The sequence below is a fragment of the Excalfactoria chinensis genome, chromosome 1 (assembly GCF_039878825.1).
Source record: "Excalfactoria chinensis isolate bCotChi1 chromosome 1, bCotChi1.hap2, whole genome shotgun sequence".
NCBI classification, from domain to species: domain Eukaryota; kingdom Metazoa; phylum Chordata; class Aves; order Galliformes; family Phasianidae; genus Excalfactoria; species Excalfactoria chinensis.
Window position 1 is genome coordinate 20230212 of NC_092825.1, and position 26214 is coordinate 20256425.

Here is a 26214-nt window from a genome sequence, read left to right on the forward strand (position 1 = left end):
TGCCCTGAAGCAACTGCAAAAACATGAGTTTAGGTCAGTAGAAGATGGGATGTGTCAGGCAGCAAAATGCCTGAAGCCACAGATGTGAGCATCTCTCACAGACATACTATCTGCCTGACTGCCCCTGGGTGGGGGGAGAAGGATGCTTGCTCTTTGAAGTTTCTTTAGTGCAACGAGATGCTGCCAAGGACCACGTCTGCCAGCTTCAGGCACAGCTAACACGGGCAGTAGTCAGTACTTCATAGAATCATAGAATCATTTGAGTTGGAAGGGACCCTTAAAGGTTGTCTTGTCCAGCCTGGCCTTGAATGTCTCCAGAACAACTTGCTTTCCTTTTTTTGCTGCCATGTTTTAATGGCCAGGTGAACTTGTCATTATCTCACTTTTGTCCTTATGGACAAGTCCGGTGGGAGATATTACTCCTATATGAGCAGTGTGTGATGTTTATGTTTATGGAGGGAAGCAGTAGGGCACTCATGTGTAAAGGCCCCCCAGTACAGGTACTGAGGCTGGCAGGTGTCTGGAGCAGGGATCAAACCTGCCGTCCTGCCCTGCCCATCATCAGTTCTTGTTCTGCGCATCATCCATCCTTAGAAAGAAAACGCTGCCCCATCCAGCATGTGCTCCCGAGTGAGCTGAATTCTCTGCACAACTGCTATCCACAGCTCTAACCTGTCTGAATGCAAATTAGTAACATAAAGGTTGCTGCATAACGAGTTCACAGTACTAATGGATCCTTTGAGAAAGTTTCCTAATGTTTGACCTGTGTTTTTCTTTTGAATCACAGCCTTTCTTTACAAAAAAATGCTAATTGTTTCCCCCAACTGAAGCCCAATAATCAGCTGCTTTTGGCAATAGTTATACAAATTTCTCTGTATTATACTACTTCCAAAGGGATTCGTGTATTTTTTTCAAGTTAATTAGTTAACATTAAAACATATTTTTCATTATGCAGGCAAGCTTACAAACCCATTAGCTATTGTGACTCTAGTTTGTATTCTTAATGGGCTTAGTCCTGCAAAAAAGGCTCACACAAAGTTTTCATCACAAGAAAGAAAACCGTGTTATACTGCTACTTCACAGAGATATATCCCAGCCAAGGAGAATGTTTGCCAGTGGGTGAACGTCTATCATTGAACTCAGCTGGATGTAACCTCTGGCTAGGGAATATGGAGAATTCTTGCAGAAGTAAAGCAGATGACAGGGAGGAAAGAAGAATTTTACTGAAGTAGTGGGAGATAGCAGTGTTTTTCAGCTTATGTGTCAGACAGGAACAGCTGGCTTGTGACCCTTAGAGAAGTACTTTGAGGTTTCACTCTTTTACAGTGTGGAAAATGAACAGCATTGAAGTCCCAAAGGGAAGAGCCTCCAATTCTGCCCGAAGTCAGTAAACATGATTTTTGTTTTTGTGACCTTTTAACAAGGCAGACTTACCATATTGCTTAAATTCTTACTTAAACGATGATTTATATTCATGTATAGTATATTAGAAGATATATATAAGTAAAAATATTCACAAATAACGTTTTCATGAATAAAAGAAAATTCAGAGAACCAAATATTCAGCAGGTATGTTGAACTTGCAAACAGCTATCCAACAGTATCTGAAACTCACTGTAGTTTCCTGAACAGACAACATTCCTAGGTGAGGTTTTGTAATGCAATTTCCAGCATTTTTTGTTCATGAGGTTGATAGCATCCTCAGATGAAGGCGATTTTGTGCTATTTGTTACTACTTCTATTTGTAATTTAAAAGTGAAATTATTGTGAGGTGCATTAACTGTGACGTGCTGAAACTCTGCTGTTTTCCAAGAGTTCAAATTTAGATTTCTTTAGGTTTTGGGCAAGGATCATTAAATAGCACAGGTTGCTGTTACTGAACCAGCTTCTCAAGTTCTTGTTTTAGTTGGTGTGGTATTTCCCTTTCTATTATCATTGCCCCAAATTATCATTATCAATATAGAGAGAAGGGAGTAATGTTTACATTTCCAGAACCACTCAAGCTTGTAGGCTGAAAAGCATTCCAAAGCAACAGTTGGAGCTGGCTGGTAAAATACATTCTTAAATACACCCACAGCATAAATGTTAGGAAAAATATGACCACTGCATGTTTACTTGCATTGTAAACATCTCTGGCTGTGAGATGTTAAACACTCTGCACAAACGGAAACAAGCAGATGATATGTAGCATTCTGCAGAATACGTCTAATATATGCTTGACTATATGTAGTTTGACCTCAGTATTTAAAGTGTGAGAGGTAGAGCAGCTAGAAAAACTGCTTTGCATTAAAAAAGTACTACTTTTAATCAAATATAGTTTTAAGATGTATGAAATGGTTTACTTTATTCCCAGTGTAAAATTTAAACCTTGAAACAGGCTGGGAAAAAAGTTTGTCATTTGAAATGACTTTTCATTTTCATGTTGATATTGTATTTAGTTAGAAGTTAAAAAGCTGAAGGCAAAATCGTCTGTTGAAATGAAACAGCTATAAAGGGATTTTTTTCATTTCCTGACTGAAAAAAAACAACACACTTTGGACTCTCTAAGGTGACAGCCAGAGAAGCATCTGGGTTACATTATCTGAATCCCTTGGAAATAAGAGGACATGACTGCTGGAAAATGCAGATGAAAATTAAGATCTCTCTCAATTGTTCCTAACCTTTTCTTATTCCCCCCACCCCCCTGCTGCCCAGGCCTTGCCTATTGCTTGTAGATTTCTTTCAGCCCTGGGGCTGCCTGGCTCTGAGAGCCAAACCTGGCCAGCAGCAGTAGAATCTCCCCAGGCAGGAGCGGACCTGGCTCCTCCACCCAGGTACCCCTCTGCTTCTGCTGGCTGCTCACGGTCACCCAGTGGCTGGATCAGCTCCCTTCAGGATCTTAGTGTGGGGAAAAAGCAATTAAAATCCTTTCACATTGGTTTCTACTCTGCCTGTTCTTCCTACTCCACTTGTTAGGACAAAGAGGAGGTATACTTCAACATGTGAAATTTTATTTATGATTTAATCTAAAACTAGCTTTGATTCTATGAATCAGGGAATGGTTTGAGTTGGAAAAGACCTTAGAAGATCACCTAGTTCCAGCCCCCTGCCATGTGCAGGGTCGCCTCCCACTAGTTCAGGCACCCATGGTGCTGTCCAACCTGACCTCGAGCACTTCCAGAGAAGGGACATCCACAACTTGTCCAGGAAGCACCTCACCATCCTCTAAATAAAGAAATTCTTCCTAGTATCTAATCTAAATCTATGTTGTTTTAATTAAAATCATCACCCCTTGTCCTATTACTGCTTATGGGCATATTTATTCTGCTTACATGTTGAACTAATGGTAAAAAGTTTACCATAACCAGTGGCCCCCCGACATAATGATAAACAGGGAAACAATAGGCCTTACTCTGGCACTCTAAGACATTTTATCTATTTTATAAACAGGTGTTATAACGACTGAAAAACTATTCTATTTTGTATAAACATCATTTTCTTGCCTTTATTTTACATTTTTTCAAGACAGAGCACTTTATTTCTTGTCACTGGCATGTGCAAATACAGTGAGCTGGGGAAGACTAATTGGCTCTACCATGTTGCACCAATCAAGTCTGTCTACTTGCCGGCATCTCATTGTTTCCCTAACTTTGTCTCTCTGAGAGAAGAACATGACTTTTTGGAATCTTGCTACCATCATACTGTCATTAATGTAGTGGGTAGACAACATCTTGAGTATGTGTCAATTCTGAGAGTTATTTTTAAAATTGTATCACCCACTTGTGTCTGTTAAGTAGCTATTTTACCACATATACTGCCAAACCAGTGGCAACTCATGTACACAATAAAATTCAGACATGGTCTTATCTGCTCTAGCTCTGTTAAAACCAGTAACCAATGCTACAGTGTTCATAGAAGGCCCGTCTGAGTAAGTGTAAATAAATTGACAGATAGAGCAATATATTTGTGAAACGATGCTCAGTGATCTCCAGAACAGCTTTTAGTAGGCACTTCTCACAGCCTTTAACTATGTTTTCCAAAAGAGAGTACCATATTTTCTGAATTACTTGCCATATCTGTGCATAAAGCTCTTGGGTTTATTTATTTATTCGTGGCTAATTAGAATATTTGAAGCATTGTGAAAAAAGAAATAAAAAAATCAGAAGACTGTGCATAAACAAATGAAACTTCCTGGCTTTAGACTGTAAGTGATTGGAAAGTTTTCTAAGCCTGTCAGTGGATATTCTGTGCTAACTATTTGTTTGCCATATTTAGCTTGTTACTAAAGGACGTTCCCTCAAATCTGTTTTCATTTTCCGTGTATTCTTCTTTCTCTTCATTCCTGACCTTTCTCTATTCAATTTTAAAATGAAACAAGGCAAGCAGTGCTTTAGTAAATATGTAAATACCAGTCAGACAAAGACATTTTTTTAGGAGTAATTGGTCTTCATGTTTCTACAACAGATCCCATAAAGATGATGAATTAAGCAATTCTCTGAAAGTGAAAAACAGTCACAGACTTTCATATAACCACAAAATATTTTAAGGGGAGAAGCAAGAGCAGTTCCAACAGATCATAATCCAGCACTTCAGCCATATTGTCAAATGCATCAGTGTGGTGCAAAAACACCAGCATTTCTGTGGAAGATTCACCTATCCTGGAAAAGTGCTCAGAAACAAGTCAATATTCAGTGCTATCTGGCAGGCAAAGTGTCCACCAGGTAAGTCCTTACTACCAGCTCTGGTGTCCAACAGAATGTCCATGCCACCCCGCAGAGCAGGGGCCATATTTATATCATTCACATAAGGAAGGTACAACTACAGTGCAAGTTCCCATAGACAAGTTATAGCTGAGGGTAGGAGCGCCTGCCCACGTTCCCAAGCTCCCGCACTCCCTTATCATGTTCTAGTTGCAAGTTCAGGCCATGATATGTATTTTTTCCACACAGTCAGCTGTACATTTCAAAAAAAGCCTTGATCTGCCTTTCTCAAAATAAAAATCCAGCTAGGGAACATTAGTGGGAGTTCAGAGAACCTGAGTCTTCTTCCTACTATGCCAAGATTTTAGGGCTGGTACATATTCCACAGCTTCCAGAGCTTCTCTTGGCATTGTTTGTCTCATGTTTGCAGCCCTTATTTTCCATGTCTTAGTGGCTGTTCCACAAGAGGATCAAACACTTCTCTGTCACAGCCCTGATGGCACTAATGGATTTTCTGTCCTTTCTTAGTCTTACCTGGGACAACTCTCCATTTCTGAGTACGGCCTAAGATCCCATTTCTGCTCTTGCCAAGGCTGTCAGCTCTTAATTCAGCAACATTACAGGAGTGCCCTCCAGTCTGATACCTGTCTCCTGGACAGATAGATTGGGCTCACACTGTCATCTCATCTCTGGCTCCATCTCCTGACTGACTTCTTACTGAACCCCGTGAACAGCCCCTAGACTTAGCTTATCATTTGCCTCATCTGGGGCTGTTGATGAAATTGGTTACCAGCACCCATCTTCCCACCATGTCAAGCCCCTGTGGGACTGCATCCTCCAGTGAGAGCATAGCCATAGCCCACACTGGGGTCACTGCAGCTTCTATCTATCCATTTGTCATGGAGCTGCTGGACCTTGCAGCTCCCTGACACTCTCATCTTGGACTTTCTATTCTGAGCAACTACAGTCAACATCATATTATATGCATAAGGAACAAAAGCTCTTGATTTTTCCTATCACTGAAATGTTTATTTTATGACATTACATAAAGATTTGCTAAGCTTAAACATACAGTGGACCTAGGTCTAGGTCTCTACTCCCATTCAAGATCAGCAAACCGAACTTTTAGATGAACTGCCTGCAATATGAGGCTACTGAATAAAACAAGATACAGTTGATGTTTATTAGGATTCGCTGGCTCTTACTCAGATGTCCAGGAAGTATAATCTAAGGACACAGAAAATGATTATCGGCAGGTCAGATAGATGAGAATTCTAGAGAACCCCACCAATTACTGAGTGTGAAACAGGCTTCCAAGTAGCAAGGTGACGAGACTGGTTCTGATAAGCAATTATCAGGAAACTTGAATCACAGAAGGAATGTAGTGGCCTAGAGCTAGAAGATACCTGAGCAAAGGATTTTAGGAGTTAGGTAACATCTGCATGCTAGATGTAAGCACATTATCTCACTATGGTTGTTACCACTGAACTTATTAATGAACCTAGCAAAACAAACCATCTTTATGAATGTCGCAACCCATTAGAATGCAGCAATTTCTTGACTGAACATAAATTTATGCAGACTGGGCCCCAGAAACCAACAAACCAAAAACTATACACAGCGGAAACTGTTGTAACAAAAAACAAAAACCAAGAAAACAACAATAAAAAACCCCATGGTGAAGATCCAGTTGTATATTTACAGGCATGTAGTATTGCCCAGTTCTATCCCAGGTATCCCCATGGGGTTGGCAGGTATGACACAAGATGTCTAGGAGTCCCACCTCCCTCTGGGGCAGCACCCTAAGCTTAGGAATTACCCAGCTCAAACAGTAGCAGGTTTAAACCAAAGCAGACAAATTTATACAGAGATTTTACCTGGTTCTGATGAGATCTGCTGCTAACAAGGCAGTGCAGGAAAGAGCTACCAGAACTACCTGTTCCCAAGTTACCTTACCTTTATATTGTCTGGCTGAAATCCAGTTCTCCCCGTCCTTCCCTGAATGGCACAGAGTGAAGTTTGTGGCACACCACTTATGCCCACATTCACTTGTTACAGCATGTACTCTTTAGCAGGACAAACAAAGCAATCCCAGCCTCCCCTGAACATTTGTAATCGGGAGTAGCTGATCAGGAGAACTCAGCAGTTTGTAGAAACTCAAGTCTGTAGTCAGGGATGTAAAGAAAATGAAAACTGGAAAACTGCAAGCTTTTCAAATGTAGGAGTGAATATGAAGTCTGAAGGACACCTTGAGGGTTGGTGTAAGTCTGTTTATACTTATTATGAGACTCTTCTTGAACTAGTGCACGAGGCCTCCATTTTCAAGTTAGTCATAACTCCCTGAGAAACAGTACTGCATAAGAGCAGGCTGTGGGGATGCTCTGGCAACCCAACAAACAAACAAACAAAAAAACAAAATTTTTTGAAAGTTTTGAAGTGCATTGCATGAAAATGTGCTGAAAAGTAGTCTGGAATAAGGAAAGCCAATATCGCTCTTCTTTGTTCATTCAGTTAACAGAAAGATTTACCTTATTTTGAAATGGTCCTTTCCCAGGAGAGACTATTAAAAAGTCACAACTTCCATTATCTTTGGTCATTTCTGTACTACCAAAGCTTCTGCTAAGCAAAGAAAAGATCAGAAAGGTTATCTGTCTGTGTTCTTCAATGCAATGAACTGATCAGTGCTAAAAAATCTATTTGAGAAATTGGGTGATCAAATTCCTCTGGGCAGATTTCAATAAATATGTGTTTCTGTTCATGACCCCTTTCTCTCTGTTTCCAATTAATATTTTAATGAGCGCATTTTCTTCAAAGAGCCTCTCGAGGAAACAGCAAATTTTATTTCAGCTGATAGAAAATCTCTAAAAACTAAATTTTATATTTTCCCATTAACACTTGCCTTGGAGCTTGGCTGAAAGAATTTGATTGATCTGGTTGGAGAGATCAAGTCACTCAGAAAACCTAATAAAGTTGTGAATATTATTCATTAACCTACCCTGGAAAAGGGCAGAATATAGGAATGCAATGATCTTGACATAAAATTCAGGTGCTGTATTATATTCAACAAGTAGGCAAACCATGTAAATAAAGCTCATCTTGTACAGATAAAGCAGATTTCAATTTCATAGGTTCAGTGGCACTATAGAGAACTATTTTCTCATACGTGTAATTCCTTTATGTTGCTTTCTGTTTATGCAGTATCATTTTCAGCAAGGAGACAATTCTCACATTGCTTATGTGCCTATAGCTCAAGTTTTCAAACAGTGAACTAAATGAATGTTTACCAGGCTCCAGATGAGAGGTTCACAGCTCTTCTCCCAGTGTTGCCATATGCCCAAAGGCATTTGTCTGGAGAGACTTTGGTACCACTGCTAAGGACTGGGCTATATAAGAGCAGCACTGGTGACCGTGAGCAGACTGTGAAACTTGAGTCATGTCACCAATTCTGGTCACTTTACAGAGTGTTCAGAGAGTTTTTTCAATCTGTTTCCTATTTTCTTTCTAGATCTCGAGCCCAAGGATTGTGTTTTGAGTCTTGTTTCCATAGGCTCCAGAGTGAGTAATTTACAGTTTCCTATTCAGAAGCTTGAACTGGGAGTGAACTGATGAGGAAAACTGGGAACGCTGCTCTAGGCCAGCTAAAGGTATTCATCTAAAATAACTGGGAGAGGAGTGGATGAGGGTGCAGGTAAACAGGGGTGCTTACAGTCATGAGGCATGCAGTACCCTCAACAGCACTGCTCACCACTGCCCTTACTGCTCTGCCTTCAAATCCCACCACAGCTTACAGTGCCACCTCCACAAAGCTGTGTTGTAAACACGTTCCTCCATAACTCTGGTATCTGCCAAGATTGCACAAGAGCAGTCACACTGATGGTTCATGATAAAGCTCTAATATGTATTTGATGGCAACATTTTTTCTGAAATGCCTGTTGGTATTTTAATAGTCCTAATAATAGCGCATAGTAATGGCATTACTACTTGCTTGTGTAACACCCACCTTCAATACGTTATGCCAGCAATAACTAATGAATGCACATTTCAGGAAATTCATCCACCTAGGTATGACTTCTCAGAGTAGGGTTTTAACCTCAGGGATGTGAGTTCAGGGTAGGTAAGAGAGATTTGGTTCTCTTTTGGAGTTATGTATCAGCTTCCAGATTGTGCTGATGCAGAAAGCAGCTTAAAAATATATAGTTCCACCTGGGATATTCCTGTTCCTGCTGCTCCAGACAGCCAAGAACAGACTTGCTGCACAAGCCAAGCTGCCAAGAGGTAGGAATCCAAGATACCAGAGTGATATCTCTCAGATGGTCTTTTCTATCCATCCTGCAAATATCTGTGAAAGTGATTAGCAAGAACAGATGAACAATATTACTGGGTCACCACATCACTTTTGGAGTGTCTAATGAGAGCAGCTTGCCAGCAGCCTCATACATTCAAGAACTAGGAAAAGTTGGAAACCAGGCCTAAGATTCAGTCATCTGCTTTACACAAATTACCTTCAGCCTAAACAGTCAAGTTGGCAAGATAAAACTGTAGGACAACAGACAGCAGAAAGAAGATGAAAGCCAAATTCTGCTTCTCCCTACTGAAGTCAGCCCTGACCATTGTACAAATGCTATAACCAACAAAGCAACTTCTCAAAAGATAGTCATCGGCACTTCTGAGAGGAGATCATATTCCAGTAATACTGTGGAATCCCAGTTAAGGCAGATATTGTCCAGTGTTGCACTGAACACTTGATTCAAGTTCAGCATTAGTTTTCAGTCAACTTGAATCATAGAACATTCAGCCTGGCCTTGAATACCTCCAGGGATAGGTCATCTGCTGTATCTCTGGGCATACTGTTCCAGTGCCTCACCACCATCTAAGTGAAAAATTTCTTCCTAACTTCTAGCTGAAATTTCCTCTCCTTTAGTTTAAAACCATTCCCCCTTGTTCTGTCACTATTAGACCATGTAAAAAGTTGGTCGCCCTCCTGCCTACATGCTCTCTTCAAGTACTGGAAGACCCCAGTGAGGTCTCCCTGGAGCTTTCTCCAAGCTGAACAAGACCAAATCCTTCAACCTTTCTTCATAGGAGAGGCACTTCAGCCCTATGATCATCTTCATAGCTCTTCTCCATACCCACTCCAACAGGTCTGTATTTTATTGTGCTGGGACCCCTAGCCTGTACACTGTATTCCATGTGGGATCTCAGGAGGGCAGAGCAGAGGGAGACAATCACCTCTCTCTTCCTTCTGGCAACGCTTCTTTTCATTTAGCCCAGCATACTGTTAGCCTTCTGGGCTTAAGGGCATACTGCTAGATCATGTCCAGCTTTTCACCCACCAGGATCCCCAAGTCCATTTTCACAGGGCTGTTCTCAAGGAGTTATTTTCCCAGTCTGTACACATATTTGGCATTTTCCCCAATCAAATTACATCACCTTGCACCGGGCCTTGTAGAGAACATTTTTAGGTTCTCATGGGCCCATATTTCAAGTCAGCACAGGTTTCTCTGGATGGCGTCCTTTCCTTCTGTTTTGTCAGCTGTACCACTCAGTTTGGTGTCATCAACAAACTTGCTGAAGTTATTTGCTACATACTTGGTCCACACATTGAGCATCATTGCCACTACATCCTACATAGATCATCTTTCATTCAGTGTCACCACGCTTGTTGAGAAGTCTGGTTGAACTTGGAGAGCTAGTGTTAGTTTTAGGCACTCTGTTGAGACCTACCTCATCTTATAGCAACTCCAAGGATGACAGCTATCCTGCCCCAAAATGTATGCTAAGGCCACAGCAGGTGCTTTCATCAGAACTGGCAACCACTACCTAGGCAGCCACTAAAACCATTGAGGCAATTTTCTTGGCAAAATTTCCTCTGGAAAAGCCAAGGACTGAACTGGCAGCCGAATACTCTTTTCACATACCAATTGAAAGTTTTTCCTCTTGATTGGCAATTAGCCTGTTCTGAAACGCTAACAGTCAAATTCCTTGCTAGTGTAAATCAAAGAAGTCTCGCTGAAGTCTCTGATTTATTTTCCAGATGATTTAAAAATTCAGTAGAAGCTTTAAAATGCCAATGTTATACATCAAATAACTGGCTAAAACTCACAAATACAGCATATCTTCTATAATGCTCTTTGACGTTAAGCATTCCTTATGGACCTGACAAATACATGTGCTATAGAGACATTCTGATTAATAAATAAATAAAAAGAAAGAAAGAAAAAGAGGGAGATCTGATCAGCATAAGTTTTAATGATACGAGTCAAAACATGGAACCAAATTTGTCATTTTGAGCCTTTGCTATCTTTTATAGAAGTGTGTTAGTTACCACAATAAATCAAATTTCAGTTTTAAGAGTCCTGTACTTTTCTTACATGAAAGTTTGACACTGCTGTTGTGGTGACTGGAAGGATTTTGCCAGCTTTCAGTGGGAGTGGACTGCATCCATTGTGAAGCTCAGTTCCCCAGCAGGTGCAGATATTGTGTATGTGCAAGCTGCATGATACATTTCTATTCCATTTCTCTTCTCAAAACATTCAGCATGTTGCCATCCCAGACAAGAATTTGAATGGCGAATGAAGGCAAGGGGAGCTCCATATTCTGCATTTTCTCTGATAGCAGACAAAGACATTGTCTTAGGAGATAAATGATCATTGCATGCACTTATTTCATAACTTCCAAGAAATCTAATGGCAGACTTACCTCTGAAATCTATTTGTTTTAGAAAAAATGTAAATCATGTAATTCTGACTGCAGTTTTTCATATGCTTCCTTAGATGCCTTACTAAGAAGAACAGGTTCAGGACTGTACTTCAGGGTGCACATCCTATTTCTGAACAGTACAGTCATACTAAGTTTCTTCTACCTGCTCCACCTTGTTGACGAAGTGAATCACTGCTACCAAAGTCTATGTCATACCAAGATAAGAACATAATCTATGTGATTTGAAAAGATGATATTTCATTTTACCGGCCAGAAAGTTTCATAGTAGTCAAGCAGATGCTCATGTGGAACTCATGAGAGATGTCCCTGCCCTTGGAGTGGGGGGATAGACAAGGTGATCATTACAGTTCCCTTCCAATCTAATTTGTGATTCTGTGAGGGCAAGAGCAGGCTATGAATGGCACTTGGCCTTTATAAAAGAAAGCATGCTACTCACTTATTTAAAATACAACAAAGATATATATAGATATAGATAGATATACATATATAGATTTTTTTAATTTTAATTTTAATTTTTTTTTACTTTTCAATCTGAGGACTTTTCCTTCCTCACTGAGAAGCCATTCCTCCTCTCGCTCCCTGAGATAAACAAGCACATGTCCTACTTCTCTTAACACAGATTGTTCTGACAGTTATATCAACAATTAGGAAAGTCTTTAACTTCCATACTGTGATCATTTCCATGGCCTGAACTGAAGTTCTGGAAAAAGGTTAGGTTTTTATTTTCTGGATAGCTCTGTGAGACTTACCTCAGATTGCCCACACAGTAGGAAAATACAGAACTGCTCCAGCCCTAAACAAATCTAAAGACAGCCAGTGCTCAAGCCTTCAGCAGCCACATGCAGTGAGGGTTAAAGAAAGAGCTACATTTTCCGCAGTCACATTGAAAGTGCAACTGCTGCCAGTCCCATCAGCTTTCACTGTAATTTTGTTTGCCTGCTGAGAGAGAATCTGTAAAAAAAAAAAAAAAAAAACAAAACCACAGATTTTAGGAAGAATTAATAAGTTTTTCTGTTGTTTTGTTTTCAAGATCTGCTATTTATCCAAAATCCTAGCAGAAACTAGATTCAATGAAATCATTAGCACATGGAGTTTTTCTATCCTTGAAATAGCAGAGCCTTGACTTTCTGTCCAAGAGGTTTAACTGGACAACAAAACTTGTTCTTATTGTTCAGGATGAAGGATCAGAAACACGGTGTTTTGATTAGATGGTTGTTGAACACCTCTATCCACCTATTCCTAAGGAAAGAATGTGAATCTTAATCTTCTGGCACATGTGTTAATAAGTGATTACCAGCTGGTTCATATTATATTTCTCCTTTCCATCCTCTCAAAACAGCTACAGAAACCCTCAAAAATCAGAAGAACAGAACTCTATGACAATAGTTAATAAGTCACTTCAAAATACTGAGGAATTCACATATAGCTCAGACTCTTTACAGGGGGGAGTCTATACATCATACCATGTGAAAACTCATCCGAGTAAGCAATCCCGTTGATTAAGTTCACATAGCAAAGGAAGGCCACAGTACTCCTGAATCTGCTACAGCTTCAAACCCTTTTTCTTTCCTCTTTTTTAATTATTACTGGGCCTTTTTTCAGAAGGTCCTGCATTAGAGTGGGTGCTCAGTAGAGAATTAGTAGAGGTTAGGGCAAAAGGTGAGTTAGGATTAAAATGTAATTTCATAGTTTTCTTAAAATGATATTCTTTCCACTTCCAGCAGTCAAGAACAAAGTGGAAGTATATGCAGAAAGTTACAGCACATCTGTAGTTTGCTCCCTTATTCTCAAGACAATAACTACAGTGATTAAATTATTCAATGTAAACATAAAATAATCTGTCATAACTGAGAGTACTAAGGCTCAGATAGGTAAGTAAGCTTTAATCCCTTCTACATTAAAGTAATAACAATAGAAAGAAACCTCTAAGTGATTAAATGTTTTTAGGAATTCTATTCCCATCAGTTTCAATACAAACTACAATTAAAAATGAATGTGTATTGCAATCTGTACAGTGCTTAAAATGTTGTATTTAATCATTTTATTGCTATAAATGTAACCATCATTTTTGGGAGCAGAGAACTTGAATTATGACAAGGCAAATCTATTTTGCACTTGACTTTCAATCTGATTTGCAGCAAGGCCCCAGCCTGGGATTAAGATCAACATCCAGGCATCTGGAACAGGTTGAAAGATAAAGAAAAATCCCTATGTGTAAGATCAAGCAGCAAAAATGGGCAAGAAGGTGCAGCATTACCCTTCAGCTGCCTCCTGGCTAATAGGAGGAAAATAGCCTAGTACTGAATAAATTAGTGTGGTTGGCACAGTGGCTGCCTACACCACATCAGAATTTCTGATTAAATTTGAAACATTAACTTAAACTTGCTGATGTTTGGATCTTTTCCTTCAGATCAGAATTTCTGATGTAATTTGAAATGCCTACTTAACCTTGCTGTTCCTTGGATCTGTTCCTCATAACTGGCTACACATGCAGATGGGGTTTGCCTGATTGGATCTAGATGAAGGAACAAGACCATGAATTTTACAGCCTCTTCACCGTATGACTGTAATCAGGTGCCAGCTTCAAACATCTGTCCTTTTCCAAGGCAACACTAAATGAAAGCAAAAAGAGAAGATATCTTTATTGGCATAAAGCCAGTGGTAAATGTGGTAGAGTTTTTTAATACTAGACATTACTACAAATGGAGCTTCCAAATTACCTGAAATTCAGAATCAGCACCAGATTTCCCATTTCGCAGTGATGCACAGAACAGCCAACGAGGGTCATCAGCAGCTGATAATGTCAAAGCAGTACGTCCTGTTCTCGTCCACAATTACAGAAACATTTCAATGAAGGCAGTTGCCTCTGGTAAAAGATGAGATGTTCTGAGAACTGTACACTGTTTCAATTGTTAGTGAGGCACACACAGATTTTAGCTGACTGTTAAATGGTTGTTAATCTTTTGGTTAGTTGAAAGAACATGTTATTCTCATACCTTATACCAACAAATACTGTTAAATATAAAATCACAGAGAGTATTTTCCAGTTATCTTAAATGCTCAGTAGCCTATCAAAATCTTTAACAAGTTAGATAATTAAGAAGTTATTTTAGATGCTTCTTAGATATTTCTTGCATTTAGTTAGGCTTACAGGGACATAGTTAAAAATTGTTTTTGCTTGTAACATGTGCCTTCATCTATCTAATTTACTATGTGTATATTTCAACATGGAAGTGGCACCCATCAAAGTCTCAAGCCTCTTGCAGTGTAATTCCTTGGTAGACACCCAGCTCAGTGCAAGGCTATAGAAACCAAAGGAAGCTTAACATTGATTTCATATAGCTTTGGCTTTATAAGTTTTCCTCTGATTTTAATTCTTAATATTATTATTTTCATGTGCAACTACTAAGAGATGTTTAACCTCACAAAACATGAAAGAATCACAAATCATACTGTGATAAAAGAAGGCACATTTGTTGTATTTAAAGCATCCATTCTTGTGAATATACAGAGACTAGTAAATTTTGTCACTATCATTTAATGAGTAAAATAATATAAATTAATCTCTAATTATTTCCAGAGAAAAAGCCTACAGCTAGAATAATCTGAGTTTTGTTGCCAGTTGCTGCATTGTGTTCTGCATAGCATGTGTAATAGTTTTAACTAGGCTGCTGATGAGAGCCAAGGCACAGATTCTAGGCTATTTAGGTGCCTAATTTCTGGAACAATCTATAAAGTAATTCAGTCACTACAGCTTTCAGTTTTGGCATGCCTAACACTGACACCAGAGAGAAACCTGCAGTCTGAAGCTTAAGCAGTTTCACTTTTTATTGGATGCTCTATGACAGTTAAGTCCCAGGGCAGAAAATTGCAAGTCGTAGTACACCACTGGAGCAGTGTGATACACAGGCCATAGGAATAACAAAGAAAACAAAAAAAAAAGGTAGAAATCCAAAAAGTTATAAGACTGAAAACAAACATTTCTTACAGGAGAACAGGAGATAAGTGGTTTGATCTTAGAGAAGCAGATGATAGGAATTGATACCAGTTCTCACATAACCCAAATATCAAAAGGAGAGGGATGCTAGCAAAGGAGTCATAAGCTGGTTCAGTTATTCCAGTGACAACAGATTCAGCATATATGTAGGGTAACCTGCTTTGATTTGGAAAATACCGCATCATTGTTACCATCCTGCAGGCGACAGGTGATCGCACCACACATCTCTGATACTTTGTGCTCACAAAATTGTCTGTGCTTCCTATATCCTCAATGCAAAGAAAGAGAAATTGGAACTTGATGGATAGTTCTCAAGCAGCTGAAAGCCTGACTTTGTTGTACTGGTCTGTGCTTTGCTGGTTGCCTTCTGGCACTCAGGGAAACTTGGATTTTCAGGTCTTCCTCTGGCTGTTGGAAAACAAAACAAAAATCAAAATGAAACAAAGCAAACTCCATGCATATATCTCAATCATGGAATCAGAATGGCTTGAGTTGGAAGGGACCTTAAAGATCACTTAGTTTCAATGTCTCTGCCAAGGGTAACTAGGTGCTTAAAGAGGAAATAGGGCTCAACCATCTTCTTGGTGAAGAAATTTTTCCTGATCCTCAGCCTGACCCTCCCCTGACACAGCCCCATGCCATTCCCTCAGGCCCTGTCCCTTAAAAATTCCACAACAATCAGCACTTCAATTTAAACAAACTTTATTTTTTTCTGAAAAAATACTTCCATCCAAAAAATAACCACAAAAGTTAATCGGAATATTACTACTTTTCTTCAGTATCAGAAAAGTGCTTTTGAAAACATTTATTTTCTGAAAGATAAAGTCTGAATTTCATTTATTTATTTCTTCTTTTAAAGAACAATCATTCTAAACTCAATTTATTTCTCATTGATTGGTTCTGTTCTAGTCTCAGTCCCCCTTCATTTAAAAGGAATTTCAAGTATTTCATTCTGCAAAGCTATTCTGTCAAAAAGAAAAAAAGGAAGTTTTTCTCACTTGCCATCAAATGCTCCATTAACATAGCATTTATTCACCTTACAATCATTTGTTTGAAATAGCTGTTACGACAATAAATCACCAAGGTTAGATAGAAGGATAACAGCATATGTTTGAAGAATTAAAAGCTGCTAGGAGTTGCAAAACCCTCCTCACAGCAGGCAAATGTCTCTGCGTTTATTTCCACATCATCATTTGATCTTTCTGTTCTCACAGTGAATCCTTGGTCCTTTAAGGCTTCTATCTCTTAGGATTCAAATAAAGTTATTATAGAATCATAGAATCCTTTGAGTTGGAGGAGACCCTTAAAGGTCACCTAGTCCAACTCCCCTGCAATGAACAGGGATGCCTTCAGCTAGATCAGGTTGCTCAGAGCCTGGCCCAGCCTGACCTTGAATGTCTCCAAGGGCTGGGCATCCACCACCTCTCTAAGCAGCCTGTTCCAGTGCCTCACCACTCTTACTTATATCTTTCTTATATCCAATATAAATCTCCCCCTCTTTTAGTTTAAAACCATTTCCTTGTCCTGTCACAGCAGACCCTGCTAAAGAATCTGTCCCCTTCTTTCTTACAGCCTCCATTTAGATGCTGAAAGGTCACCCTCAGGTCTCCCAGAGCCTTCTCTTCTCCAGACCGAACAGTCCCAGCTCCCACAGCCTGTCCTTGTAGCCAAGGCTTTCCACCCCTTAGATTATTTTGTGGCCCTCCTCTGGACACACTCCAACAGGTCCACATCTCCTGTATGCAGTACTCCAGATGAGGCCTTACAGTGCAGAGTAGAGGGGCAGGATCACCTCCCTCACCCTGCTAGCCACACTTTCAATGTTGTCCAGGATGCAGTTGGCTTTCTGGGCCATGAGAGCACATTCCTGGCTCATGTCCAGTTTGCAATCCACCAGTACTCCCTTTTTGGCAGGGCTGTGCTCCATCCTTATATCCCTCAATTTGTATTGACAGTGGGGACCCAGGTGCAGACCTTGCACTTGGATTTGTTGAACCTCAAGATCTTCTCATAGGCCCACTGCTCCAGCATGTCTAGATCTCTCTGAATGGTGTCCCATCCCCCAGGCATGTCAGCTGCAACCCACAGCTTGGTGTCATCCACAAGCTTGCTGATAGTGTGCTCAGTCCCACTGTGAATGTAATTGATGAAGATGTTAAAGAGCAGTGGTCCCAGTACAGACCTGCCTGGGACACCACTTGTCACTAATCTCTGTCTGGACATTTAGTCATTAACCCCTCTCTGGGTACGTACTTGCAACTACTTCCTCATTAGGGCTCTCCCAAATCTTTGAACACTTCATCCATTGCCTGAGCACTGCTGCACACCTCATCTGCTGCTGTGGTATTGGCAACACAGGGCCTAACTTCAGAATCAATGAATTTTTGTACTTTTGTGCAGTTGTTCTGTAAATGGTAAAAGTATATTTTTTCTGATATGAAACTAAACAGTCTATTTTATTTCCTTATTCAGTCTGAAAAAATATGCAAAATGTAAGCAGCCCATATTGATGGACTCATTCAGGGTAACTTACATGTGTCTGATTTAAAGAATTGCTAGATCTTATGCAGAAAATATAACCAGCCTGGTGGAGGTGCAGAAAATATAACCAACCTGGTGGAGGTGCAAAGAGCTGCAAAGGGCTTTATCAATTTGGATCCCCAGAAAACAACCCAGCCTGTAGAACTAGAAAGAAACCATAATATATGCTAGAAATGCAGGTGATTGCTGCCAGGCTGTGTCTGGAGATTATGAAGATGCTCCAGGGTCTTGCCTGTGTCATTTGACCTATCTGGAAGGAAGTTCAGCCCTCCTATTTATATTGAGTCTGACAGAACCCAGGCTGAATATTCACAAGGGTTGGGCAGAACAATTGAATTTGCTGAGGATAACTGAACACTTACCTTCAGCCATCCATTCTGATGCTGGCTGGGTTTTCTTTACTATCTGCCAGCAGAAAATTGGCCCAGAACACCCACTTCATACAGCCGTAAGGACACATTCTTTTCTCCAGACAAAATCTGATACGTGACTGTCTGAAAGCTCCAGGACATGTTGGCACCTCAGACATCAATCTCCGAGTTTACTGTGGCTAGGTCTGATATCATCTAATACAAAGCACCTCCACCTAATCTCAGCAGCCTTCTTCATTTCGGTTGCCTGCACAAACACAAATAGAATTCCATAATCAGACACCTTGCTGGGCACTGCTCTTATGCCTAACTGATGGGCCAGTCAGGCTCCAGCTGATTTTCTGATGTTTTCTACAACTGGAAAGGAATCTGACCAAGATGATAAATACTGTCTTACTGAATGCCTATTATTAGTTGCAGGCTTCTTTCTGTACCATGAATTGCTTGGCTTTCCTACACATGACTATGATGGCCAGGAAGAATTGCATGTTTCATGGTCATTCTTACTGGGAGAGAACAAAGACAGTGCTGGTGCTGAACTGATGCACTTAGTGTCTATTTAATAAGATAAAACAAGGATCTTACACATTGCATTTAATTCAGGCACAGGCTTACCTTACAAAGTTAAATTCATCTCTCTCCAAATGACAATACCTGGCACTCCCAAGGCAGCACTTTCTCCAATAGTGTTAATAAGATCTTGCTACAGTGTAAAGAGATCACTGTCAGGCTAACTCAGCATTTCACATGCTTTCTAAAGCAATCCAATGGTTATTTATGTATCGGTATGCTGTACTGCGTTTTCTTTTTGTACTGCTTCTTAGAAGCTATTTTTTATATTGTGGCTCAAGATTTGCTGTCTAGAGTACAAAGATTATTAAATATAAGTTGATTCTTGCAAGCAGATACAGTCTAAGACGTTGGTAATAAGCAAGTGAATAAACACTGGGAAAAGAGTGTATTTTAATTCACTTTGATGCAAAATGTAACTGTAATTATTTGACATCTCATTATTACTAAAACCAACTAAAATCTTTTAATTAAAGAGGGATTCTTAACACAAGAATTCCCAGAAGCATTCCATCAATTCCATCGATTCTGTTTTTGCTGATAAGGAGAAGGAGGGAGCCATTCTGCTCTGGTAATCAGCTGTTTTCCGGTCCCACTCCAATTTGAAAGCTGTAATTCCAAAGGCATGCACTGTTCATAGCACTTGCCCGAGAAGCTCACAGCTTCTTATAAAAAATCTTAGGAAATGTTACTCTAAATAGGCACACATTACAGGAGGGGGAATACTGTGCAACATTAGATGAAAGAGGAAATGCAGCACTTGGAAAGTCTTAATAATTCCAATTTGAGTTTTCATGCTCTTTGTATGTTTGTTTCAAAATGATGTCTTTCACTGCGCTTTTTACTTAAATTGCTGGCCCTAAGAGCATGTGTTGTGTGGATCTTTTTATCCCCAGTTTGACCAGTAATTAAGGGTCAGCAGCAAGTAAAACACTGTGCTACAAGCACTGAAGATGAAAGACCGTTGATATGCAAGTGAAACCCCAGATGACACCAGAGTTTTAAGGGAGGCTGAGGACCAGGTTACATCAGGAACCAAAATAGAAAAGGTTCACGGGAATTGGCTGCTTAAGGGGAAAAAAAAAAAAAAATGACAGAAACTGGGCATAAGTGAGTTAATCTCCAGCCTGCGGCACTTCTTGACACCTTTCTATTTTCTTGTAAAGCTAAGGAAGTGTGAGCTATATAAAACCACCAAAGCAAGTGTCTTGATCCTTCAAGTCTAGTGAGGAGCCAGGTGAGCAAGTAAATCTTTAGCTTTGCAGCACACCTCATCCTGAGCAATCCACATCTGTCAGAGTTAGGTCAAGAAAGTAGATAGGTATTAGAAAGGAAACTCCCTAACTCAAAATAATTGCCCAAGGAAAAGATGGCACAGGCAGCCAGAGGTACAAAATAGTATTTTCCATCATCACTCTGTTTTGTCTGGATGAAAACTGCATTGTTTACATAGTCTGCCACTTGATTCAGCTGATATACTGAGTAAAGCAATAATACAGCCTGTGTATGACCACAGAATGTATATTAATGGCAGGTTTTGCTCCTCTCCCCCGGCCCTATCCAGATATACAATGCCCTACCTTTGTTTTGAGATCCTTTCCCATTTCTCCCATCCCCAACAGATAACAAGGACATTGCCTCACAACGCACAAAGAGGCCCAAAGCCAGGCCTTCAGCAAAGGAAAGGCACCTGCATTCCAACTGAATTGTAGCAGGTGATGGCAATGTTAGAGGAGTAGTAGGAACTAGTAGAGGGAGTAAATTCCCTTTCCCGGTTTATCTGCTATGTACTTTGGCTGAAGAGCTGAAAATGGCCTTTAAAAAGTGATTATGGCTCATTTACTGAACTCTGAAATACACAATTTGAGACCCGATGATATAGCAGGAGAATGAAACCAGGGTTGTAACAGAAGGGTTATGCTGCTTTTTCACACAAAATCTGCTGTCTTCATGGAATTTCTGAGTGGCTGTCCACAATTAAGTAAAGAAGAACTACGTTAAGGCATTGCTTTTGAAAATATTTATGTGTATTTGAGCTGATGTGAGCAGTACTCATTGCTTCTGAAACACTATTTTTCTACCCTAAGGTAGGAGTGAAAATAAATGACATGTTTTTGAGATGGAGCAATGCAGGAAGGCTCCTGGTTTCAATATCAAACCTGAGCAATTTTCTAAGTTGTAACAGTGAACAGGTTGGTAACATCTTTTCCTCAATTTCTTTTCTATAAAAGGGCAGCTATCTGGGGATTAGTTAGTGATTGCATACCTGAGCAGAAGAAAGTACATCGGAGAGGATTAATGTATTAACTTCCTCCTGCATACTACATCAGATTGGTGAAATCCTTTTAATCCATTCAAATGCATGTTTGAGTAAAGCATAGTGATGAACTAAAGAAAAGGAAAAAAAAAAAAAAAAGTATTTCAGACTGCATTTTTTCTTCAAAACATTGAGCTCTTCAAGCATGGAGACAGCTAGCAGAGTTGGCTCAAGATGGAGGTTTTCCATCTCAGTGTACCACCTGCGAGAATGGTTAGAACATAAACGAAGCCCACAATGTTCCAGCAAGAGAATCACAGAATTATAGGGGTTGGAAGGGACCTCTAGAGATCATCGAGTCCAACCCCCCTGCCAAAGCAGGCTCCCTACACCACGTCGCACAGGTAGGCGTCCAGGCGTGTCTTGAATATCTCCAGAGAAGGAGACTCCACCACCTCCCTGGGCAGCCTGTTCCAGTGCTCCGTCACCCTCACCGTAAAGAAGTTCTTGCGCACATTCGTGCGGAACTTCCTATGCTGGAGTTTCAGCCCGTTGCCCCTAGTCCTGTCCCCACGCACTACTGAAAAGAGACCAGCCTCGCCACTATAGCTCCCACACCCCAGGTATTTATAAACCTGGATCAAGTCCCCTCTCAGCCTTCTTTTCTCAAGGCTAAACAGACCCAGTTCCCTAAGTCTCTCCTCGTAGGGGAGATGGTCCAGGCCCTTCACCATCTTTGTGGCCCTCCGCTGGACTCTTTCCAAGAGATCCCTGTCTTTTTTGTACTGGGGAGCCCAGAACTGGACACAGTATTCCAGATGAGGCCTCACCAGGGCAGAGAAGAGGGGGAGGATCACCTCCCTTGACCTGCTGGCTACGCTCTTTTTAATGCACCCCAGAATGCCATTGGCCTTTTTGGCTACAAGGGCACACTGCTGGCTCATGGCCAACCTGTCGTCCACCAGGACGCCCAGGTCCCTCTCAGCAGAGCTCCTTTCCAGCAGGTCTTCCCCCAACCTGTACTGGTGTATGCAATTATTTCTACCGAGATGCAAGACTCTACACTTGCTTATGTTAAACCTCATCCGGGTTTAACATAAGAGCTTACAACAAATAGCAATAACAAAGGTTTTCTCTATAACCTAGACAACTATGCGCAAATATGGAGAAGGCATAACTTTGGGATGTCATGGAGAAAATCCTTATGGATTCATCAGCTCCAAGCTGAGAAAAGTGCCAAAAGATTTAATGTTTCCAAGTTATTAATGCCAGTGAAAGGATACAAGGATGCACTTCTATCCCAGAGCCAGGAAAGTTGATTTTCCTCAAAGTTTCACTCTCTGGGCAGGAACTGATGCAGTTCTGATCACAGAAATTGTAATTGTATGGTCAGGGTATAAATAATATCCCCACAAGACCTTTGGCTTGTTTTCTACTCCTAATGCAATTGTTTCCCCATAAAAGGTTTTGCACTTTCTTCAAAGGAAAGTCTGGTTAAATATTCAGCGTCAGCTGCTGAAATATTCTCTTCCATGTCAGAAATGAATTCTCTGTACTTTCTCCTGTAAACACCTTCTGCATCCCAGTTGCAGGCCCACTGAGGTCTCCAGTGCTCCCAGTCCATGGCTGTTGATCCATAGAAGTTCTTAGCTGGAATGTTACAGTTAATATCACGGCTGGCTTTCTCCAGATGTTTGAAAACAGAAGATCTGGGGTAGGCCACCATTAACAGCAATTTCCTGTGGTGCATACCAGGGTTATAACCAAGCTCATTAAAATAAAACATGTTGAAGTTCCGTCCCCTTGCTTTAGATAATATGCTCCCTGTTATATGAAACATTTTCAGGTTCAGCACTAGGTTGTATCTCGGGGTGCAGAAGCCTTTCATTGTGTATTGGGCAGCCATCAAATGTTTCTTTTCCAGAACCGGTGGTCAGACTGGTTTTGCAGCAAGAGAAGTCCAGATGAGTGTTATGCACACTCAAGGCAGGGGCTGAAATGTGTATAATGCTTAATAGTATCCCATATTCAGACAGTACTTTATGACTTAAAAGACAACATTACACAGATCTTCTAGTTTGTAAAACACAACAGAAGAGGCATCAATACTTACTCCATATACAGCTGTGTCTACCATGCTAAGAAATATTGAATAAAGAAACCAGGCACAAGCTAATTCATACAAAGGGACAGATTTTCAGATGTGGTACCTCAGAGTAAGTCTGTGCATCAGCTTGTCTCATTAGTTTAGATCTTACTGAAATCACTAAGGATCATCATCCTGTGGGTCCCAGCGTGTTTTAGTGGCTGGGACTGTTATAGTTGAAAAGATGGATAGATAAATGGTTTCTTATCCTTCAAGCTCTCTAAGTAATAAGGGCAACTATAAAATCAAACCTTTGCTTCTATCACCGTCTTCATAGCTTTGTGAATGCCCCTGACCTGTCTAGTGCAATGTCAGCCAGAGATACTCCAAATAGCTCTAAACAAGCATACATATTTCATTGTCACTGTGCAGTACCATAAAGGGATACAAGTTCAGACCCCTGACAGCAATAAAGCAGATCCATGAAAGCTTGCTCTGAGCTATTTATTAGCCTGGCTGCACTATCACATTGAGCTAGTGCCTTCCAGACCAGCTGTGATAGCTCTGCACTGCAATGCACTGCATTGTGCAATGTGGACTTTGATGCCTGAGACCACTTTCATGAGCAGAATCATTAGTCACATGGTCACTGCTTTTTATGTTTGTGTTAGCCCAGAAAGAAACCAGGCAAAGAGCAAAAGATGTGTATATAAGAAGGATGGAGGGAAAGAGAAAAAGTGAGAGAAAGAGAGGGAACCATGGAGATCCCAGTCAACCCATCAGAAAGTAAACAATTAAATAAATAAAAAATCAGCATCTGCTTATTGGTATGCCTGGACTCCATTAGATCAGTGAGCCTGAGTTTAATACAAAAGAGTATAAAAACCACAAAGAGCTTACAGTGTTTGGTATGTCTGTACAGTAATCTATTGTTAAGCTGTAATCGTGTCTTTGTGTCTGTTCTCTGTGATGCATGCAGTAAGTGACTTCTGCTGCAAAGACATGTCACAGGTACATAGAGAGTGAGCTTCCCTGTGTGGTTAGCACTGCCACAGCTTCGTCTGCTTTGCTTTCTCATCAGAACGGATGTCACCTTCTTGCTCTTATGCACTCTCCAAACCCAGGCTACCTCTGTGCTCAAAACCCTGAGGACATCCCGTATAGCCATGCATCCAAGTATCACAGATGATTGTGGGTTTGCATTTGAGTCCCACCTTTTCCTTCTTCCTTGCTGATCTCTTCATTTCTTCTGGGACTGTGACTCACTGAAAGTGTGGACCTTGGGTTTCACACGGGTAGCCAGATGGTTACATGTGCTAATGGGAACAGGAAGTGCATTCCTACCAGGTATGTGTTATCCTTTCCTTATCTCAAACCAGAAAATAGAAAATCAATCAGATATATCTGTGTATTCCAGGTACTTTTGTAGACCTCTCCACACTTCTGTTTCCTTGCTATTTTTGGATAGGGCTAGCACAACTTAGTTTCAGATACCTACAAAAAAAAAAAAAAACAAAACCCAATGCATCAATGGCTAAGGCAACCTAGGTACTTTTAATATGCCATGGATGGTTTGAGGATGGTCATCTGGTGTCCTAGATATGCCTGTTCCTTCTGTACCTTCTGCTGAATATGCAGGTAGTCACCAGGACCAACATGGAGCAGAATTCAGCATTTCATTAAAGAAATCCCACCTCTTGAGATCTGCTGTATGTTTAGTGAAGAGAAGGCCCAGGTGTTCAAAACAACTATTCATGTATCCACAAGAAGTATATTGGCATTAATGGGCCTATTGGAAAATGGCTTTAATGAATATTAGCCTAATTTGCAGAGTATCTCTCTGAAAGCATATATCACACCACAGAACCAAACTCAGCATAGCCACTCAGGGCCTCTCAACATCAGAGGTCAAAACGAATTTTTTCTCTAGAGGGATGAATGGCAAAAGCTGGAAGATGATGGTGCTGTTCTTGCAAGGAGACAGACAGCAGAACTACCAGTCTTAGAGCAAGCCTTGCTGCTAGAAAAATGGAGAGAAGGGATAGGGGACTCCTGCCAGCACAGCAGCTCTGCCCCATACCCCAGCCTCTGTCTGGTAACAGTAAATGCTTCGGGCTTTCCAAGAGCACTTCCAGGAGGGAAGCGGCAGCAGTATTGCCCAGCAGGGCCTAGTTTGTTCTGCTGTGCCTCCAAGCAGCTAGGAAAGGCAGGGAAGCCTTCAGGTCTCCATAGTGCCCAGCTGCTGCCCTCTGGGATCAGAGACCTTCCTGCTCAGCACCATCACTGAGTACCGCACTTGGGTTTCGCAGAGAATCGGAGCTGCAAGAAAATCCTGCCAGAGGGCAGCAAAACCCTACAATTATTTTTTCTTGAATAGCAGCTTGCAATTTTAAACTGCAGTATTAAGTCTGCCCTGTGAGCGCTGTGCCACATCCTGACCCTCTGCTCCCCTCCTGTCCCTGCCTGGAGTGGGAGGTGTGGGCAGCAGGGCTGGGCACAGCCCCGGGAGATGCATAATAGGTTTCAGTGAGACCTTCCGGCACAGGGCCTGTACACTTTGATTTTTGCAGGCAAAGTCACAGCAAGCAGAAGAAACATTAGCTGTGGGGGACTTTAACGGAAAGATATTTGTGGCTGCTGCATTGTTAAGGAGGAAGCCATTGCCATTTCATATTCCTGTGTGAGCACATGGTTGGCTTCTGACCCCATCCTGCTGGCAACATTCAGCCACCACAGGCACACACACACTCCAGCAGGAGCAGGCTCTCCAGTCATTGTTTTCAGCACACAGAAAGGAAGCCCCATGCCCAGGATCTTCCTCAGTAATTCTCCCTTCACCCAGGCTTGTCCAAAATGGCATTACACACCGAAACATTCTTCAGCTTTTGCTTTCATTTGTATCTATCCTAACTGACAGAAAGCAGGATGAGTGTACCCAGTTCTACCCCTTCTGCTGATAATATTTCCCTCTGTAAACTATGCCAGTACAGAGG

The 26214-nt window shown here is 40.9% G+C and overlaps 1 protein-coding gene across 1 annotated transcript; it reads right to left on the minus strand.

Annotated features, from left to right (window-relative positions):
* Positions 1-16515: 16515 nt before the first annotated feature.
* Positions 16516-23023, minus strand: LOC140247187 (hyaluronidase-4-like). Its single transcript, XM_072326606.1, is given in 12 exon segments — positions 16516-16638; positions 17706-17801; positions 18010-18073; positions 18929-19011; positions 21325-21397; positions 22244-22371; positions 22373-22458; positions 22461-22523; positions 22526-22591; positions 22594-22829; positions 22831-22894; positions 22897-23023. Coding segments are annotated over 12 exon segments (1209 nt in total).
* Between the last annotated feature and the right edge of the window lie 3191 nt (positions 23024-26214).